Source organism: Quercus lobata, chromosome 8 (genome assembly GCF_001633185.2).
Source record: "Quercus lobata isolate SW786 chromosome 8, ValleyOak3.0 Primary Assembly, whole genome shotgun sequence".
NCBI classification, from domain to species: domain Eukaryota; kingdom Viridiplantae; phylum Streptophyta; class Magnoliopsida; order Fagales; family Fagaceae; genus Quercus; species Quercus lobata.
Window position 1 is genome coordinate 44,795,750 of NC_044911.1, and position 23,079 is coordinate 44,818,828.

Genomic DNA, 23,079 nt, shown 5'->3' on the forward strand with positions numbered 1-23,079 from the left:
GTTGAGTTGGTAAGCTTATACTTGAAATCATAATTTTTGTTTTTGCCTCCTTCCTCAAAGAATTTAAAATAAAAAATTTGGCACAATTACGAAATCCAAATGTCAATGGGAGCATGTGATAAGAGCAATGTTACGCATGAAAAATTTGACAATAGTTTAATTGGAAAACTTATATTTAAAATTACTTTTTTACTTACTATTAACGATCAGTCACATTAACAAATGTTAAGGTTTTTGTCTATAGACTTTCTTATGCGATAATATTGCACCACCACTCAAAAGCAACTGAAGAGTGAACCCACTACATATTGACTAAGAGCTTTCTTTCAAGCGTTTAGAAAGATCTCCGTTTTTTTTTTTTTTTTTTTTTTTTTTTTTCCAAAAGAAGAAAAGAAAAAAGAAAGAGCTATGTTCAAGCGTTTAGGGGATCCAAAGGTCAATTAAATTGGACAACTTTGGCTCTTGATATAAGTCACCATATCAAGAGCCCCACTATGCTAATGCGACAAAAGTAAAATACATACTAATGGTTGGTTAAATCTAGACCAAATTTATATAATTTTTTTTTGAGGAAAAGGTATCTTGATTGAAGAAAATAAGTAATTACAGAAGTATTCATGTTTGAGTCCACCATGGAACCAATAGAATGATGAAAATCCTCTATCCAAGCTTGATATAATTTATGACTAAATTATCTGATCTAGAAAAAAATTATTAAATTCAAACTAATTTTTTAACATATAAACCAAGACTTACAAAAAAGAAAATAAAAAAATAATAAAAAAATTATCAGCATATGATTACTTAGAATCTTCAATCTGTAACCAACAGAAACTTAAATTTGTATGAAAATTTTGGGTCAAATAGAGTTCAACAATTAGCTTGGACAAAGTATTCCCACCCTTGATGTATGAGAGAGAGAGAGATTTCTTGCAATGTCAATAAACTGATAGAGAAGGATACATCACAAGAAGTTTGCAAGTCTTATTTGTTTCCGGCTTCTATACAATACCAATTTACCTTCTATTTCCTTCACTATCATGTTATACAAAACATTTACTTTGTGTTGTATCCATACATAAAGTGGATGTATCCAACCATTATCAGAGGATGATCTACAACATGATGGGTAAAATCTAGAGCTTCCATTGGGAAAAGTGGACTTCTTTTTCCCCTACATCAACCTGCACTAGCAACTATGTACATGAACTGAAGCTGGAAAAAACATAGGATTGTGTTTCACTGCTTGTAAAGAACATTGAGCCACCAGCTTCTTTAGATATTTGGAACGCACCGTCGAAGTTCCAACTCATTTTGAACACTAGGTTTGTGTGTCCAACATTTCTTTTCTAGGCCTGGCAAAAGCATGGCACAATGTTTTCCAACTCCATTAGATTTCCTTATATGGGACTTGCTCTTGATGCCTGCAATGTAAAGCAAAACGACTTTGATAATGTCTTCTCCACTTTTATCATCATGTAATACACATTATGGTGATAATAAACAAAACATACTGAGAAGTTGAGGACATAGCTCTGTTCCTACTTCGACCAGGATATCATAGCTCTAAGTAACATATGCATGGAACAAAATATTGCTACTCAGTCTCTATCTCTACTACCGGGTCAACAAAAGGAAACTGCAATTCGAAATTTGAACAGTGAAGCAGGATGCCATCCTTTCAAATCTAATCTATGTGACTTCTTTTTTTGCTAAGCAACTCTCAAAGAATAAAGTTTTCTTGAACCCATTACATGAAGATTCAGTAGACTATCCATTTACTTATAAAAAAAAAGAAGATTCAGTAGACTATCCACATGTATTTTAATCACATAACTCATTAAGTTTTCTAAACAAGTCCCATGACTATCAAACAGGTTATGTGATTGTAAGTACACATGGATACTCATTTGAGTTGCCATGTAGGGGGGGTTGGAGGAAAATTATATCAATCTAGATATGTGACTAATGGGATAAAAGGATTTCAGACAGTATAAGATAATGTGTTGTGTTCAGTTAATTGCACAATAACCAAAGAATTTCTTCAGAGTAGTGGGGCAATAATGTCACACAAGAATATGTACTAGGTATGAAAAAGTCATTTTTTTTTGCCTCCTATTGGCATCTAAAGGAGAGGTTAGTAGTGGTGAAGGTTCATTTTACCATAAACATGAAAACATATTTAAAATAAATAAAATAAAAACTAATTCTGGATAGAAAAAAGCATCTCTGGATTTTAAATTTCAATTTATTCAAAAGCTTCATCGTATATTTGCTTCAGTTTTAAAGATTCACAGGGCTAAAATGACATGTGTAGCAATCACCATAGAGAGTTGAATGGAAGCAAAGTCCCTATGAATAAGAAAGCAGGAAAGCTTCAAATCGAATTTGAATCCTACTGGAAAATCCTTGGGTGTCCAGCCTAGGGATTTATCACCATAGTTGTCTGTTGAGTATTGGATGAGGGAACAACACATGCCCATGAGCTCAAAATTTATTGTGAATAAGACACTAGACTTCGATAATCAACCTGAGGTGGCAAGATTAAGTATGAATATTTCCAATGAACTCAAGCTGAAATGCCATCTCCCCCTTGAAATTTTTAGGAGCAAGATGGAGGGTAGGTCATGAATTCAATAGCATTGGGTGTGTATATTTTACCAATAAAAAAAAGAACTAAGTACAAATTTAAGTCTATAAACTTAAATTTCATATCAAAAATGAAAAGTTATATATTATTATTATTATTATTGATCAGTCAAGCAATATACAGAGGATAATGTTAAAATACATTGTGGAAGGGAAATAAGACTTGCTCAGATATTTACCTACAGAAAAATAAAACAGGAAAAAAAAGGAGAAAAAATGCCCCAGAATTCAATACATTCTCAATCACAAAAACACAGCCTAAAGGTCATGTTTTGGAACAACTCAAATAAATAAATAAATATTTATACATATATATTTATTTATTTATTTATAACATAGGGAACCCTGCTAAAGAAGAGTCCTTTGGACTCGCCTCACCTTAACTCAAATAAATAATTATATTCCAAAAGAAACAGTGGGTAATGGATAAACCTGATTTTTTGAACTCGTTGCATTGGTCCAACGCTGAGGAGGATGAGTGGCCACTGCTCCATGGCTGATAAAAGCGATTGCTCTTGATTGTTCTTGTTTATGAATTTTGATTGGTGGTGGCAGTTCTCTCATATTCCATAATACAACAGCTGAAGGCACCGAACAACCTAACAAGGATAACCTCATAACTTAATTAAAATGACATAAATGCTAACTCTTTATTGAGAATGGCAAATTTAGAAATGCAAGCAATAAACACAGAATTGTGTCCCAACAGCAATAAATAAAAACTATTGTATTTATCAAAAAATAAAAACTATTGTACTATACACAGAAGATACACACACACATGCACCATATATGCACAGTAAGAAATGAAAGTTCCCTTAAAAGTTCCTATTGGGATAAAGCTTAAACTAAATTGAAAAGAATTTCAATAGCCTTCTTCATTAGATATGTTGAAAACCAAAGTTCCACCAAGTTGTTTTACAAGCTCATAGAAGCATATCCTCACTTCATATGAGTACACTATATGTGCATCAATGAAATGTGTTTGATCAGCTCACTATCCGACAATCACTAATTCACAAACAATAGGTTTCATTTCCATCTCATGGAAAAACTTTTGCTCTGCTTAGTGATATTGTCTGTAGGAAACTATTTGGCCAAGCAACTATTGAAAAAACTCTGGTGCTCCTTTGGTTGCAGCATTTCTGAACAAATTCCCTAGTGACAATCTTAAAGGTTTTTAAATAGTGATAGTGGTGGAATTGATGATAGTGACAGTATCGATTATGACCTTGATAAGCTGGAGTTTCTACTTACAATTAATGAGCTGGCTATGGGTAATGATGATTGATATAAACTGATTTTATATCACCTTCATTTTGAAATATCAAGCTTCAACTGGATAAAATTCTCACTCACATTTTCTGAAAGGCTTAACAAATGACATTATAAGCAAGAAAGGCATGATAACCATCTTTCCACAAACTTCAGGGGAACTTCCTACACAATCCGTGTAATTATCAATTTTTTTTTCTCAACAGAGTTGATACTCTCCACCACAAATAATGTACATTTACATATACATATATGCATATAAATTGGATGTTTGTCTGTAAAATAGCTTTTTTGAGCTATAACAAGTAAAAATTTTAAAAAAAAAAAAAAAAAAACCAAATAATGAGGATTAAGAGTGAGAATATTTTTACAATTTCAGTAACATATAAATGAAACAAATAATCATGGCACTATCTCTAACTCCACTATTCTCACAGTTCCAAAATGTTCAAGGGAAACAGTATGTGTGTGTGTGTGTGTCTATATATGTATTTATGTATGTAATACAGCTTTTTTGAACTATAACAAAAGGAAGATTCTAAGTAAAACATAACCAAATAATGACGGTTAAGTGCAAAAATATTTTACTAATCCAGTGACATAAAAGAAATGAGTAATCATGACACTATCTCTAACTTCAACTATTCTCTTGGTTCCAAAATGATCCAAGGGAAACAATGAATGTACAAATGAAATGACATATGAACAAATAGAAAAGAAACTTAGCTGATAACGTTGATATACAGGTTCATAAGCTCCAATTCAGTTTGGCAACGATATTAATGTCAAAAAACTTACAAAGCACAGGCTAAGGTAATGTGTATTATGGATACTAATGTGAACCAAGCTTTCACAAAACCATAATATTCAATTTTTTATAATGTTCAAATATTTATTAGCCAGCTTGATCCACAAAAGGTAGATGAAAGTACCTATAAAGTAGTATAGAATCAGAAGAACAACTTCTTTTACTCTATTTATTTTCTTCAGATGCCAGTGGTAAAAAAGCTGCAATAAGTTTAGAGTGATGTCAGAAAGGTAGTATGCATGCTAAAATCAGGAATGCAATCAAGGGAATTGTAGAAGGTCTATGGCCCAACAGTCTTACAGGAATATCTGTCAGAAGAGCAACTGACGCACTTGATGTAAAGCATACAACAGAGACAATTGCTAAACCAGCAACCTGCATGTCGTATCAAATTTTCCAAGACTTCAAATCAATATATATATATATATATATATATAAAAGCAAAGACCTCACGCGGAAGTGCATAAGGTTCTGCCATGTGGCGCTTTGTATGAGTACTTTTTTGTTTAGCCTTTCACCTCCCATCTTCTTATCAATGATTAGTTTAAGCCATAAATGTAGAAAATTAAAAGATTTAGTTTTACTCCCTTTTCCAACTTCTTGAACACTTCCACTTTTAATTTCATTAATTTAAAAATTGAAAGGCTTTCTTCATTTAATGTTAGTTTTCATGTTCTTTTATATATTCCAGTTTCACAAAATATCAAAAGGCCAAAAGAAAAATAAGACTAGAGAGAGAGAGACAAAGAGTGAGAAATTAGTGTCAAAAAGAGTATGAAATTGGCTTTGATTTCAAGCGCATATGATCTAAACTTCTTAACTACACTATCAAAGCTTGATACAAACATATGGGGTTTCTAAAAGGTATGTGTTTTTTGTCTTTATTTATATTTTTGGAAAGTGTTTAATCTTTTTAAGTGATTAAGGTACTTAGATTTAAGTAAAATTAAACATAAGATATGATAGTATAAGTTTATATTTCCCTGTTCAATTATTGATTTATTTTTAATCTCTTGGCATGTATATTTAGTTTTGTGAATTAGAAATTATAAACCTTAAATCTTAGATGTTTAGCCTTCAAAAGTTCACTTGTTTTCCTTTTTTTTTTTTTTAAAAAAAAACTTCTAAAAAAAAAAAACTTCTAAAAAAGAGAAAAGGAAATAATAAAAAATTTTGCATTGGAAACGGTCAAATGTAAGAACTAAATATACATGTATTCCTGATCAAACAAAAAAGGGCATATAGTGGCATTTTTAGAGTAATTAATTATGGTTACTTGTGGATATATTGTGTTACAATTTTTTTTCATTCATTATTTTAGTGGCGTATAATACATAATCAAAATTAATTTTCCAAATAGTATAACACATATGAGTATTATAAAATAACTAATAACAAACACACGCATCGCGCGGGACATCCACTAATTTATTCAATAGGTCTGCCATTTTATGCAAGGCTAAAATTTATTTTCAGGCAAATGAGTATTGCAAAGTCCAATAAAGTAAGCACAATATTAAGTTTTTGACAAGAAATTCTATTAAACTAATTGAAAAACATAATATTAATAATAATAATAAAAATTTGGCTGAAAATAATAATAAATAGTTTAAAGTAGAATACCTTCCACACCTCTGACGAACCTTTCTCAGACCGTACTTTCTTCAATTTAAGGAATAGCATAAGACCTGAAATATTATAACGAATCAAGAAAAAGGAATGAAGTTAAATCACTGACAGCACTCAAGTTCTTATTATCAACAGGAACAAAATATCACCATTTACAAATCCAAATTCTACAAATTGGAGAAACAAAAGAAAAATATAATAAAGTACTAGGAGCGCTGAAATTGGCATTCAAAATTTCAAGGGTACTTATGTAGAGACCATCCAATTTAAAATGCAGATAAATACGATATCAACATTCTGTCACCCCAGATATCTTATAATAAACAGAACTATTTGACCTGTCAAAATTTTCAAGTGAATCATATAAGCCACCATAGCTTCCCATGCAGTCCAATAAACTTTCACCTGAAATAGCTATTTTTGCATCCCGAAAACCATGACATATTTTGCCATAATAGAAAGTAGGATTAATAAACAAGAACTAAACCAGAATCAACACAAAGATAGATTAACATATAAAAAATTTTGGGCACTATAAGGTGCATGATTTGAGCATTGTGATTACCAAGATTGCTGTTGTGTTGCTTAAAAGAGAGAAAAATAAAATAAAAATTACAAGTTGAAACTGACATTTAGACATTGCAAAAGTCATGACCATTACAGAATATATTAATGCCTAGATTAAAAAATTTAACCAGTCTGCCAGAATGCTCTGAAACAGCAAGTCATTGAATCAACAAGCCCACATAAAGAAATGTGCTTATAAAAAAAGCGGATGCTTGCAAGGAATTTAAGGATATAAAAGTATGAACTTCCTATCAAAACAAATGCACAATGTACTAAAAACACAAGACTCAGGTGAAATTTACTCACCATAACAACCTAATGCTCCTCCCAGAGATAGGGAAGTTACAGCAAGAAAATCCTCAAATACCTGCACAACAATTGCAGTTATTGTCCAATAATAACCAGTCATACCAAAAGAATACATAAAAGACGAAATCCAAAGATTTAATAAAGATTTTATTGAAATAACAACTCAAAAAAAAAAACAAAAACGTCTCCTTGTGCCAGCCAGCATCAATGTTAAGAATCACCCATTATGCAAATAAAACTATTAAATTACCAATTGTCCCAAAAGCCTAAACTATTAAAATATGGTAAATTTAATCATTTAACCACATACTTTTAACAAAAATTATGCACTGCTCAATATGTTTTAGCACAAGCAAGAACAGGGAAGAATATATAGTCAAACACAAAAATCAAGAATGTACTAGACACTTAGCTCGAGTAAGGGTTATTAACTAAATGAATCATAAGAGGTATCACTGAATCACCAATATCTATATGCACTTGTTGATTCATAACTGAAACATAGACTGATGAAAACATATACCAAAATAGCACAGCAAAGCCTGAGGGTTTGTATGTACAAAAAAATTCTATTAACTTCCAAAAAGAAATGATGCTACACCGTGAGAAGACAAAGAATCACCTTCATAAAAATTAGTTTCTCTCATATGCTGATGTTAAGAAATAATCAAATGACAAAAAGCTGTCCACATAAAAACGCTGGTAATAAAGGAGAGAAGCTTTTAGTTTTTCTTTTTATATATAATTCACTGAAACAAGAAAACTGTGATGAATTTTTCTTAGAAGATTGTGCATGAGAACTGTGCTACTCTAATCATGCTAAACATTTTATATGTTGTTATCACTGATCACAGAATATCAAAAGCTACTAAATTGTATAGCTTATAGCTGTATAGCAGTACTTTGACACCAGATTTAGGTTCCTTTATTAATAAAGTACAAGATAAATATTTAATTTCATGATTGATGAATTACCAATTGTCCAAAAAATGTAAGCTGTTAGAAAATGGTGAATTTAATCACTTAACCATAATTCTAACAATCCCCTCACGTGTGGGCCTAAACTCCAACTTAATAACTAGGGCCCAACACATGGGAACATTTTAAATGGGAGGTAGAAGGAAACAAGGATCAAACTCAAGACCTACTGCTCTTACATCATGATAAATTACTGAATATCCCAAAAGTTTAGACTGTTAGGAAATTGTGAATTTAATCACTTAACCATAATTCATTAATTAGTTAACCATAATTCTAACAATGACTATAAGACAAGCAGTGCCTGACCCATTAACATTAGTCGGTAACCCAATGAAGTCGAACTTCAATTAAATGATGCCAAATAACTTATCTGCAAAGCTGATATTAACATAACTAAATCTTCAAATCCCAACATTATGTGTAATGTGTAACAAAATCTGGCAAGCTTTATTGGTATAAGTCTCTCTCCAACTAAGTAAAAGGACCTGGCTTCAACTGAACCATATTTACTTAAATTCATTAAACCCTTATTGCTTGATTATATGTCATAAGCAAGCTTCATGGTTTAAATTGTTCAAATTTAGGTAAAAATATATATAGATTCAATGGACTTAGTAATTGCATGTTAAGGCAATTTCACACATGATAAACAGAAAAATATACATACCCGAGCAACCACAGAGGAGTCAATAGGATTCTTTCCCGCACCAATCCAGATTATGACAGCAAATGTCATCATTAAGACAAAAACAAGCACAACAACCTAGAGGGAGAAGAAGCCCCAAAATTAGGTGAACGCAAAAAAGGTGACAAAAATATTCCACAGCAAGCGACTAATATAACCCAAGAAAAGGAGAGAAAAACAACCGAAAATTTCTATTCCATTACCGTGATCACAAATTTTTGCCTGGTTCCAATATGAATGCCATGAAATGAGCAACATCTCCAATGACTATCTGTGTTTGATGATCTAGGTTTACTCAACTTTTCTAACAAGGTCTGCTGAATGCTAGTCTCATCATCATCATCCTCTTCATCATTTGCCTGATGGCAGAGGTCAACCCTATAAAATCATTATGCATAGAAACATAATTTCATTGCATTGTGTCAAGTATAAAAATTTGAACCTACTAGCCCGAGAGGGATAAAGTTCATATAGACTTTGCAGATTGTATCAATATGATTCATAAATATGCACCACTACATATTTAATTTTCTATTTTATTGATGCAATATGAACATGAGATCAAATATAGACTTCAAAAACCAATTTTCTTTCTATGCTAAATACTGCCAATGATGAATTTGAAATGTTGAAGGCAACATCATACAATATAGACGTTAAAATTATGGTTAAATGATTAAATTTACATTTTCTAATAGCTTAAGCTTTTGGGACGGTGATTTATCAAGTTATCAGAGCGGGTGGTCCTGAGTTTGAACCTTGTCTTTGTTTTACCTCCTATTTAAAAGTTCCACGTCTTGGAGCTCATTTATTAAGGGGGAGTTTGGACCCACATGTGAAGGGGATTGTTGAAATTATGGTTAAAAAATTAAATTACCATTTCCTAACGATTAAAGCTTTTGGAACAATTGGTGATTTATCAATAAAAAAATATCCAAAAGCAGTATAACACTCATGATAAGCTTCTAATGCTAAGATACAATAAGATCAAAATTTACAACATGTACAAACAAGAGAAATCTAAAATGATAAAACCTGATATCATTCAAACACTATTTACTAATGAAAAGGTAAAGTTTGTTAATCCTTTAGAATGGTAAACTCATAACATATCAAGTCCTCTTGTCTGCAAAACTTAATTTTACTTCAGTTCCAGTATTAATTATGAAAAGTATAAGTATATAGTTAGAACCATGAACGATACCAATTAGTTTCTTATATGATTACCAGTCCATCAATTATATAATTACTAAATCCTTAATACAGGGAATTTGCAATATTAACAATAAATGTGTGATTCATCCTTGAATGTTCATTTGTCTGGAAATTCTGATATATGATTTTACCATGATGAAAGATATAGGATTCAAGAAGTACAATGGGCAAGATGCTTGAATGCAGAGCATAAGCATTATGCCAGTCTGTTGCCAAATGTACAAGCAATGATATATGTTGATGGAAGCACATAATTAAGGAAAAAAAATCAGAAACACAATATTGATAAAGACAGAGATTATTGCTAATTCACAATATTGAATGACAGAATTTCTATGATGTCCTAATTGTACTGACATCATATGATAATAAACTTCATGAAATTCTGCTCACATAACTAACACATACAGTTTTTAATCCAACAGAAAATGCAAAAAATATCAAGTAATGTCAAAATTAATATTACAAAAATATATAGCTTCCATTATCCGAAAATAAAATTGTAATTTAAAATACAATAAAACTTACCAGAAGGATAGGACGAGGAGAAATGTTGCAAGAAATAGAATTTTGGGAAAAGCTGCAGCAATATTTTCATCATTCAGAACCACCAGTAAACCCTTAATTAAAGGACTTCAAAAGAAGATATTTATGCCCACATAATAATTTCAAATGACTAAGGGACACATACCCAAGAGCAAAAACCCGCACACATTAGACCAGCAAATCCACCCTTCGCTGGTAGCAACAAGTGCAGATATAAAGTATACAAAATAACCTGCCAAAAGATAAACCAGATCCCATGACTAAACTATGCCTACAATATTTAGGACAAAAAAAAAAAAAAAAATACAAGCATGACATGTCAGATAATCTTTTATGGGCTCTTATTCAAAAGTATTCTGCCATTATTACAAGGTTTACATTTCTATAAACTGGTTAAGTGTGTCTAAGAATCAGTAGAAAGAAGATTTCAAAGGGAAGCTATGGCTGGTCATGAAGGTTATCTTCATGGGATATGTTTTCAACACACTACATATTGTTGCCAATGAGCTATAGCTAAACTAACACTTCTCTTTTGGTAAGGTTGTCAATGCAAGACCCATTCATTGTGTTTAATTTAAAAGGTCGTACCTACTGCATAAAACTCCTACTTTTTTTGTGGGGTCTAGGAGAGGTGATTGGTAGGTAGTCTTAGCCCCATATTTTTTGGAGAGGCTAATTCTCAGACTTGAATCCGTGACAAGACAGTTTCAATGGAAGGCACTTGCCATTGCACCAATGCCTAACCTCTTGTGTGTGTGACTTATCAATGCAAGGGCCTGACTTATTGTGTGTGTAACTTATCAATAAAAAAATAATAATAATAATAATATGAATTGAAGAAAAGTACATATGTGTGTGTATAACTTTTTCTTCTCTTCTTTGTCGTACTTTTCTTTCATGTCACACACACACACACATGTATCAATCCCCAAGTCTTTGTCATGGGTATGTCAACAGAACTAGGACAATTGTCCAATTCTATCATATAGCAGCATCCACGAGAAGAGGATTTAACATGCTCAATGCATTTAGTACATTAATTCCATATTTGAGTGGAAAACTTAAGCTTGCTACTTAATTACATCAACTCAATCATACATCTAAAATGACTGATGCTCAGTTCGAAACTGAGACTTAACATCTGATTAACCTATGCAAGGCTATGTTTTGAAACATTTCTAAAATTCCAAAATATCTTTAAAATGACCCAATTCAATCCAAATTAGGGTTCAGAACCTTGTTTTTTATTCCAATCAAATGTGACATAAGCAAAATTATCATGATATATGCCATGACCTCATCCTTACCCAAGTTGGAAGAGCCGATCATGAGATGGAGTACCTGCAAATGAACATTCATTCCTGTAAAAGAGTATTTCTAAATAGTGAAATGATATACGACTAAAATCACTATAACAATACTAATGATAATTATACTACTACAACAACAACAAAAACTATAATCAAAATAATAATAATAATAATAATAATAATAAATTGCCAAAAAATGAGACCAAAAAAACAAGAACAAAAAAAATCACCTCAGTCGCAAGCATATAATTCTAGTTTAAAACTAAATAGGCATAGAACCTAAAATGTCACCAGATAAAAAGTGGACATTGAAAAATGAAAATCTATAAAATTGTCTCTTAAATACCTAGAGTTCCATGTGCTATAATATATTCATTTGTAAAAATAAACAACAAAAGTCCAACAATTTAATCCAGAAGAGACTAACCTTTTTGTTCTATATGAAATCATGCAAAAGAAAGAGAGAGAGATATAAGAATCATGCACTAAGCTTACAGATATGTACAACTAGAATAGCGAAAATCAGATCTTCAAATTACTCATTAACTAGTAAATACTCAAAAAGGATCTTTACAAATTATCATGAAGAGTAGAAGCAATGTTATACCCAATTCTTAAACACAGCCCTTGCTATTAGCCCGTGGGCTTCCAACTTTTTTACTTTAATAAGAAATCATATTTATTCAAGGGTACAAGAAGGGTTACAACTCAAGTAGACGGGAAATTTACAAAAGAAACCTCAAAATGAGAAAGATTAAAAGAGAAAAGTAAATTAGGACCTAAAACTCAAAGAACAAAACAATAAATGCAAGAAGGGAGGGAGAAGCAACTAGATGACTTAGTAAAGCAATCTAAGAAATACAGACTTCAACTTAATCATTGAAAGCTCTATGCTGTCATAAGTTGAGCTTTCTTTTGTGCAAGATTCACCATGAAATGCACAATAAATAATGCTTAAAAATATGAATACAAACACCACCTACCATAGCTACCTTTCCAAAACTCTACCACAGTCTTTATAACCCACAGAATCATAACCAAGGAGAAGACAAGAGACAAGAGCTCCCCAGCCCCGCTTTTTTGATGAAGTGAAAATAATTTCATTAAGACAAAGGTAGCAGTCTGAATACAGAGAAATGCATACAAAACTACACCTAGAGAATTAAACTCGTGTTTAAGGAGTCTACAAATCATTTTTAAAAAATGACAAAATGAATACTACCAAGGGCAGTCATCCATTCATACAAACATCCCAGCCTAGACTTTTTGACAACATGGCTAGGATGCTTGACCCCTTCAAATGTTCTGCTATTACACTCATGCCACCAAATAACACATAACAGAGCCATCTTCCATATTTTTCCGCCTCTACAAGAGACAAATCCCAGGGGCAATGAAGTAAAAGATGGCCCATTATCTCCCCCACTACATTTGCAAAAACAACACAACTCTGAGAATATATTTTCAATTTCTTAGATTATCCAGCATTAGGAACATACCCAGGGCCACTGACAAATTGAAAAAAAGACCTTTGGGGAAACTTTAACTTGCTAAATTCTTTTCCAAGAGTATCTGGCACCCTATTTTATTACTCATTGCATCTCTATACCCTACAATAACAAAATTTCTAAGAACGTGTCTTTTAAAAGGGCGTTCCTACACCACAAGTCATGGAAAAATTGAACTCCACCACCATCGCCTATTTCAAATCTGATGATTAGTGCCTCCATGCCCCTTCTAATACCCTTCAACACATCCCAACCACATGCAGTCCCCTCACTTCAACCAAACACCACTGTCCCCACCCACAAGTCACCTCACCTACCTGCCCATAGAGTTCCTCCTATGTACTCCAGAAAGTGAAATTCATAATTGCACTCAACAAAAGTCCAACTTTACGCTTTTAAAAGTTCAAATATCATGTAGTGATACTAAAAATGTTACTTTATTATACATTTCATTCTCCCCACCCCCCCACCCCCCCTCCCTTTTTAAACAAATTAAGTCTGAGAAGTAACAAAAGACGTCACTTACTTTTTGACGTGTCCATCCATTTTGTTGACTCCGCAAATGAATTCTGATGAGCTGGAAAAACAAAGAGCAAAATACATCACAAGATTTGAAACAAATAAAATTAAAACAAAATAATACTTTTGAAGCATTTAGTGACTAAATTAGCAGATGAATTGGTATCTATAGCATCAACAACAACAATATGAAACAAAAATTTCCAAAATTTACCACTAATAACATGGATTGATTGGCCACTCTAATCTATACCTAACAAGGGAATGAACATTAGAACCAAGACATTAGCACTTTTCCCACCCAATAGAAAGCCCCTTGTCCTAACAAAAATAAGCCAAACTGGTAAAATTAGAATTAATGGGAACTCATAGGTAGGTCGATGTTGAGATGGTTGACGGACCTCTTCTGCATCCCCTTCAAAACAAACTATAGATTTGATCCTAGGCATGGTTCAAGTGGAAAAGAGGTGGGATGGGATTAATATACTTCTTCAATTCTTACCAATAAAAAAAGTGCGTGTGTATGTTGGGAGGGGTGTTAACTATAGTGTTCTGCTTCTAAAGGGAAACTCTTTACTTATATCCATCGTCCATATGATCAAAGACTCCACACTTAAAATGCATTCTAGCTATCCATCCCAATTGCACACTAGTAGCAAATGTGATTAATTATGCAAAATAGATTAATTGAAGGAAAGGATAACACCATGAGTGGTTTTTTAGTGAAGGGCTAAAGACACCTCCATTCAATGGCAAAGGCAGAAAATTTTTTCAAAGGGTGACAAGCTTTTATATTGATTTGAGAAAATCTAGAGTTAGTTACTTATCTACTAGTCTATTTCAACAATTTATAGACTAATGAAAAGGAGATAAAAGTCACAAACTAATTTAACCTTACGTATGTAAGCATGAACGTAAATTAATGCATACTTTCCTAGTGTGCATAATTAATTTAAGAAGAAATTGATGTCACCTCACATGAAATATAAGCAAAATCATTGTCAAAAACATTTTACAAAAATTTTTAACAGTGTCCCACATTTCATGATATATGCATTTTGGCTTTAGAAGTAAATGTCAAGAATAGAGTTTGTGAAAGGTTTGTCAACATGCTTATTTGTGAAAATAACATCATTTTCAAATAGTTCTGCACTTATAGAATGTAAATCACATGACACATATAATGGCGAAATATGAATTTTTTTATTATTATTTTTATAAGTAATGAAAATATATTAAAAAAAGAAAAAGGGTATCACTTGAGTATACAGTAAATATACATGAGGGACAAAGAACAAATCAAGAGCATAAAGTACAAAAGTCCATAAAATCATGAACTGGAAAAATAAAATAAAATAAAATAAAAAAATAAAAAAATGATGGCCTAACACTACAACCTAGTCCAGAAGAGTCTTAAAAAAGAAGAGTTTAAGATCTAAAACTTTTTCCTCAAAATGCTAGTTATTCCTCTCCTGCCAAATGCACTACATCAAACAATGAGGGACAACCATCCAAATAGCACTATTCCGATAGACCAAAACAAGGTAAACACCATAGATTTGCCAAATCAAAAGCAAGAGGGCAATGGATAAGGAGGTGGTCTACTGATTCCCCATTTCTTTTACATATACAACACCAACCTAAAATCAAAATCCTCTGATTCCAAAGGTTATCAATAGTTAAAATATTCCCCAAAACTATAGTCCAAACAAAAAAAAAAAAGCAACTCTAGAAGGGACCTTGGGCTTCCAAATAGTCTTCCATGGGAAGGACTGATCGGTACTGTTTGTCCAAATCTGGTAATATGAGTGAACTGCAAAACCTCTTCCTTTATCAGGATTCCAATAATTCTTATCGTCCCAACCCCCCTCAAAGAAACTCCATAAATACTATCCAGAAAATTGGATAAGGACTCTAGTTCCCAATCTTGAATGGCTCTTACAAAATTTAAATCCCAAAAGAGAACACCATTTGAGAACCTCCTCAAATCAGCCACACAAGTCTCCTTACTTCGACTTACAACAAATAATTCTGGATAGCTCAATATCATAAGGGTGTCCCCAAACCAAATGTCCTGCCAGAATCTAACTAAAACCCAGCCCCAACCACAAATTGGATGTGACAAGCGAAAGAAGGCTAGCCACGGCTAATAGACTTCCACAAACTCACTCCACGAGGGCTAGTAATGGGAAGAGAACACCAACCTCCCCCTTCACAACCATACTTTATCCCTATCACTCTCGTCCACAAGGCCTATTGCTCATTACCAAATCTCCTTAACCATTTTCCAAACAACACTTTATTAAAATTTCTCAAACTTCTAATAGCCAAGCCCCCAAAATGAAGAGGAGCACAAACCATAGCCCATTTCACCAGGCGAATTTTTTTTTTTTTTTTTTTTTTAATCATCCCCATACCACTCCAAAGAAAGTTTAGTTCAATACAGTTTGCAACTTCCACCGAGATAGGAAAAAGAGAGAACATAAGTTGGAAGATTGGAAAAAGTACTCTTAATTAAAGTAACTTTACCTCCTATTGAAAGATACAACCATTTCCATCCCGCTAATCTCCTCTCCATCTTCTCAATAATTGGATTCCAAATAGAAAAATCTCTGACATTTGCACCTAACAGAAGACCTAAATATTTCATCGGAAAGGAGCCTTGCTTGCACCCTAGCACATTCACCATATTTGCTATATTTGGAACCACACCTACAGGGACTAATTCAAACTTTCCCATATTAATTTTCACCCCATAAACAACTTCAACCAAAACATCACTAGCTGAAGAAATAGAATTTGACCAAGACCAGCATCACATAAGACCAAGGTATTATCAACAAAGAGAAGATGGGTCACCTGGAAAGAGTTACCCGTGGGACCCACCCTAACACCAGACATGAGATCATCCCTCACTGCCTTATCCAACTTTTTACTAAAAACATCCATAACAATAACAATAAAGGGGATAACGAAGCACCTTGTCTTATACCTCTAGAGCTTTCAAAGAAACCACAAGGAGAACCTTTAATAAGAATAGAGAATTTAACAGTAGAGATGCAAAAAGAAACCCACCTTCTCCATTTTTCAAGAAAACCACAACAATCTAACATATAAATGAGGAAATCCCAGTTCACATGATCATAAGTCTTCTCTACATCCAGCTTACACAACACCATGGGAACTCCTGATTTTTGCCTACTATCCAAGCATTCATTGGCAATAAGAACGGAATCTAAAATCTGTCTTTCTTTAACAAAAGAATTTTGAGACTCATAAACAATGTCCCCAAGCACCATTTTCAACCTGTTAGCTAAAACTTTAGCAATAATTTTGTACACCCTCCAATCAAACTAATAGGTCGGAAATCTCTTACCTCCACTACATAAGATTTTTTAGGAATTATGGAAATAAAAGTGGCATTCAAACATTCAAACTTTTATCAAACTGAGCATTATCAGGAAAAAAAAAAAAGAGTCCAGAAGATCCGTTTTGATAATGGCCCAACAAGTCTGGAAAAAAAGCCATGGGGAAACCGTTAGGCCTATGAGCTTTATCTCCATTAAAATCCATGACCACCCCAAAAATCTCGGTTTCCTAAAAAGGTCATTCCAACCAGCCAGCCTTATCCTTAGAAATCCTAGAAAAATTTAGCACATCCAGATGAGGGCGATGGAGCTTATCTTCCGAGTAAAGACTCTTATAGAACTGAGCAATATCATCTTCAATAACTTCTTGATCTGATGTCAACACTCCATCAATATTGAGATTGTCAATACTGTTATTTCTTCTATTACAATTAGCCATCCCGTGAAAGAATTTCATATTGCTGTCCCCCTCTCTTAAACATAGCATCCTTGATTTTTGTCATGGTATGAATTTATAATGACATTTTATAATCCCAAATGATAAATAATTAGTTATTAGTTTTGAAAATGAACATGCATAAAAAAGTATATCTAAAAAAGGAAAAAAAAAAAATCAATTTAAATTATAAAAGATTATGAAAACTGTAAGAGAGGGGCCTCCCTCCGCCATTTCTTCCTCCATTAGCTCACTTATTTTTCCTTTTTTTTTTTTTTTTTAAATAATCTGCGATTTAAATTAAGGAGAAAAACTAATAGAGGGTAATCCCCCTTACAGACAGACTCTAAGATACGAGGTAGATTGCCATTATAGAAACAAAAAGACTTAAAGACACCTAAAAGAAAGCTTACTTCGCAATTTATTTTACTATGCCAAAAAAAAAAAAAAATGACAAATTTAAAGTGCCTACTTGCTGTATTGTTTGGGAAAGCATGACGTTTTGAAGTCCAATTTCTGGTTTAATTCACATGAATCTTCTACAATCAAGTCGGCTACCATATATACCAAGATTCCCATTAGGTCACTACCCCGCTGTTTGATGCTCGTTTCTCAATCAAGAAATGGTTCTCTTTTCTTCTCATTAACCTACTAACTAATTCTTTCCTAAAAAACCAAAACACACACAGTATAATGCTCCATTTAATTGCCCACAAGATAGTAATCAAAGAAATGGGAATTGGGTATCTCTCTATAAAGAGGGGAGAAAAACGCTTCAAACTGTCAGAGCAGGCCCTTGTAAAATTCCAGAACCGTTCATTCTACTATACTCTTCCTTAAAAACCAAACATAGCACAAAATTCAAATATAAACCATCTAAATTCAATTCTATTCAAAACCAGGACAAACATATGCACAACATTTCTCATCAAGAGACAAATAAAGGAAAGAACTTTTACATCAAGAGCCTAACAAAGCCAACAAACAAAGAGAAAAGAGAGATTACAAAAGAGAATTGGGTGTGCAAAAGAAAAGACACCTGAGAAAATGCAATAGTAGCAAGAATGCCATTGATGGAAGCCAGAACAATATCGAGGATTAGCAACAAGTTCCCATGAAAACAATCTCTGGTTTGCGCTTCTGCTTCCAAGTCCAACAACATCATCATCTTCTTCCTAGCTCAGGAACACACGCACAGAGAGACAGAGACAGAGACACAGTTTTAGTTTGGTTTGGTTTGGTTTATAGTTTGTTGTGTTTGGTCTAAATAGAAGATGGTGATTATAAGTGTGTAATGGTAGACAAGACAGGAAAACTGAGTTTGTTTTGTGTTTTGATTTGTGAAGTGAAATCTGGGAGTCTTTGTTGCAATTGAATCAAGCATGCACCTTTAATAACAATTAACAAAAGAATAGGCTTATTGACCCATTTGGAGGCTTTTTTTTTTTTTTGGCTCTTTGGTGGATTGGTTTGCTCCTCCACCAGTAAATTTTTGTCTTATATATAACTAAATCAGGTTCACTCAATTGGGGACATATAGGCAGGTACATGCCTTATAAAGGGATTAAACAATGTCTTAAATAATATCTTTCTAATATTATTAGTTACTTAAATGGATGATATTTTGAAGTTATTTGGGATTGGGAGTGTGACACTTTCTTTAAAATCATGTTTTAGAAATTTCTACACGGTAGTTTTTACATGCAATTTTCTTTTTTTGGAAATAAATATTACTTGAAAAGTTCAACAGGAGATACAGAAAAAGAAACCGACATATATGCCTTCAATAACTATTTTTAGTGAAAGAAATTTCTCTAATATCTTCATTGTTCTTTTGATTGTATTGTATTTATGATAATCATAACCTGTATTTTTAAAGTGTTTTAATCTCCACTATTATTCATTAATGGGAAATGCTTAACGAGTGCCCTTAGGACACTCGATAACAATCCAGTTAAAGAAAATTTTTATGGGAAAAGAAAAAAAACAATTAATGTTTTGACCTTTTTTTCATTTTCCATAAAAGTGATGTCAAAACTTTCCTAAAATAGATTGTTAACGAGTACCCTTAGCATGACCCATTTAATTTGGGCAATCTTGTATTTTTAGAATTGCATGGATGGAGAAACTCCATCTCTCATTTTCAGCCAAGTGGTTAAGGATAAGGATGTACTCATTGCATAATTTGGTTTCCAAATCAATAATAATAATTATTAAAAAAAAAACTATCATTTATCTAAAGAAAAAATTCAGTTGAAAGTTGAAACCATACACCATAAACAAATTTTCTAATAAATTAGAGAATAATTGAAATATTATAAGATCAAGTCCGTAGTACTTTCTCAAAAAAGTCTGTAGTAGGTTCTAAATATTTTGTGTTTATTGAATTTTGTAAAATACAAACTCTGAATATAAATTTCTCATCAAAATCAATATAAATATTTTTCCATAAAGCCTAAAGTATTATTATATCAGTTTAAATTTCTTATTTTGACACAAATACTGCAAAATGAGAGAGGCAATTTTCAATAGAGGAAAGAGAATATCCCAATAACTTGGTAGTTCATTTATGACAATGTCCTAAGATTATCACTTCATAATAATTCATATTATTTTAATCCAATATCAATTATAGTTTGACCAGATCAGTTAGTACAAATTTAAAGTAATAGTTTTTAAAAAAGATATTCTTACGTCAAATATCATAAAACAATAAATAAATATATAAAATAAGATAACTTCCTTTTCATTGAAGGGAAATATCTAAGAGAGCCCACATATAGATAATTGGAACTAAAATTATGGCATTATCTGCAATACGCGGCGTTTGTGAGTAACGAGGGCCCAAGTAATTTGACTACTTTCTGATTTGAGCAACGTGTTAATGATACCAAAGATATGTATGATCATGATAGAAAGGTTTTGTTGGGCCACAAAGACCATTACAATTACTACGACCACAAACCACAAAGGGCTAAAAGTTACGATTTTGTTTGGGCCACAAGGTCCTCATTTATGTTTCTGAACCTTCATCATTTCTAACATTCACTAAATTTTCTTATCCGTCAATTTCTTAATTGTCAAGAAACTTACAGTAGAGCAAGAAATATAAAAAGAAAAAGTGTTACCTATGTAACATTTTCACAACACTTTTGCACCAAATTTTATATCTTAAGTTGTTACTGATTCTAATTTGAACCTATTTTGAACCTATTTATCATTGGAATTACTTTTTTTTTTCCCACTAATAACAATAAGTAACAACTTGCTATTTAAGATTTAGCGTGAAATTGAGGTAAATACAACATTTCTTGTATTAAAAATAGGTATATGATGTTAACGGTTTGTCTACCATCATCTATTTATTCTATGACCAGACTAGTTACTCATGGATCCCACAAAATGTTGTATGTATCCTTGTCAAAAATTGATGGGTTGCATATTTCTGTCATGGCATTTTCATCAAATCTTCAAAGGCAAAAAAAAAATCTTATCCTCGTAATTGTGTGGTATATATAGAACAGAGTAATTGCATGGTACATACTTTCTAAAAGTTAGTCAAGCCTTTAAAGAGCTATGAACACATCATATGAAAAAAATCTGTACAGATGCCATCTTTTGTTAGATGGCCACTGATGCCTAGTTTGCATACTTGTACAATTTGCATCTTAATTAGCCACATTATCTTTAGGTGTACAAATGTATTCCAAACTAATTAAATAATAAGTTTTGTCCCATTTTTCATTTGTACCCCCACCAGAATTACTATTGAAAGCTTTAATTGGGATGTCACATTCTTCAAGAATAATGTGTTAGGCTGGCATTGATAAGAAGACTGACATAATTGGTGTTTTGGAGTGTTGTAAACGAGCCACTACAGGTCAATAATAAAAAGTTTGATTTAATTTTCAACGCAAACTTAGTTTCATCTCATCACCAAATAAGATTTTTTTGGTAAGACAAGATAACATTAAAAACAACTAAGCAGGAACAAGTCTATTACAAAAGGAATTCTCCTTATCAGCAAGGAGTATATCAACCACCACAGGCGGTGGGTTCAAAAAAACAACAAAATTAGAAATGGAGCTTCCCCCAAATCTTGTCAGCATATCTGCACATTGGTTTGCCTCACCATCACCAAATAAGATTACATATTCAAATTTGATTCATTTTTCTTTTGTTAAACAAGTTTGAAGTTAGTCACGTGCTACTTGATTAATTCATTATTTTTCTCATATATAGTAAAATCATGACTAAAAATGTTTATCCTTTTACAAATATATGAATTTTTACTATGAATGGACTTTATATTATTTATTAGTTAAAAATAATAATTTGAAAACATGTGAACCAATTTACAAACTTATACAATTCAATCTTAAGTCCATATAAAGTATATTTTTAGACATGTATACATATAAAAATATAATTTTATATATAGTTAAATCAAATCTCGTGTTCAGGAGCTTGTTCACCAACACAATATTATATTTCAACTTAGCTTATTTAATTGTCAAATTTAAAGTTAGGCTTAAACTTGACTTATTTACTAAATAAACAAACATAAATAAGCATTTTCCAAGCTAAGTTTAAATTGTTCATAAATAGATTGGTTAATTTACAATGCAAAGTATTTGTCCTTATTACTTAGGATAAGGTTTTCATTTTTCACCATTGTAACCTCTTCTTTTCGAATAGTATATTCCTTGAGCCCAAATGTTAGGAGAGGCATAAAATTGTGCCCCTTGTACAACTAGAACATTGCTATTAACCAATAAGTTAAAAGTAAAAACAAATTTTACAATATTTTTCATTAGTGTTAATGTGGGATGTTATGATTGGTGTGTACAATAAATTAATTGTTAGTAGCAGTCTTAGTGAAAGTGATGTTACACTAATCTTAATTTATTCATTTATTATTTTAAAAAAAAAAAGTGAATATGTCGTGTTTGTATCATCTATACTACTATTAAAGGGGTTTCCCCTGTTTGGGTTCCTCATTTTTTGTGATTCTAAAATACCTTTATTGTATTCACTTGCAAGTTTTCAACTAACAAGGATAAATATGTAAAATAAAACTCCTATACTTTAAAATTTACAAATTCACGTACACTTTGCCAGTTTCTATCTCAATTTATATCTGTCATTTTTCTTTAGATTGAAGACATTCAATTTAGCTCTACATCCTCTTCTTTCTTTTTCTTCTACTTTTGGATTTGGTTTCTAAACAATTTAAACAGACACTCTTAGAGGCTCCAACAACTTTTCAGGTTC

At 32.1% G+C, this 23,079-nt stretch overlaps 1 protein-coding gene across 2 annotated transcripts; it reads right to left on the reverse strand.

The window, feature by feature from the left end:
* Positions 1-817: 817 nt before the first annotated feature.
* On the reverse strand, positions 818-19,256 carry LOC115955002 (tobamovirus multiplication protein 1). 2 transcript variants are annotated; one of them, XM_031073020.1, is made up of 13 exons: positions 18,845-19,256; positions 14,009-14,059; positions 11,972-12,005; positions 10,810-10,896; positions 10,647-10,698; positions 9,107-9,281; positions 8,886-8,981; positions 7,235-7,295; positions 6,356-6,420; positions 5,033-5,107; positions 4,857-4,932; positions 3,082-3,248; positions 818-1,424 (listed from the first exon to the last, which is right to left on the reverse strand). In XM_031073020.1, exons 1-13 carry the CDS (start codon positions 18,971-18,973, stop codon positions 1,401-1,403), a joined length of 1,092 nt encoding a protein of 363 aa, XP_030928880.1. In that variant the 5' UTR covers positions 18,974-19,256; the 3' UTR covers positions 818-1,400. The 2 variants fall into 2 exon arrangements, with proteins under 2 accessions (XP_030928880.1, XP_030928881.1); XM_031073021.1 differs by having other exon boundaries at positions 11,972-12,025; positions 18,845-18,886.
* Positions 19,257-23,079: the final 3,823 nt, after the last annotated feature.

Coding starts and splice junctions, on each gene's coding strand:
- LOC115955002 (XM_031073020.1), bottom strand. CDS start 18,973: ATGATGATGTTGTTGGACTTGGAAGCAGAAGCGCAAACCAGAGATTGT. Junction 14,060..18,844: donor CTACTATTGCATTTTCTCAG/GTGTCTTTTCTT, acceptor TTGTTTTTCCAG/CTCATCAGAATTCATTTGCG. Junction 12,006..14,008: donor ATGGATGGACACGTCAAAAA/GTAAGTGACGTC, acceptor GTTCATTTGCAG/GTACTCCATCTCATGATCGG.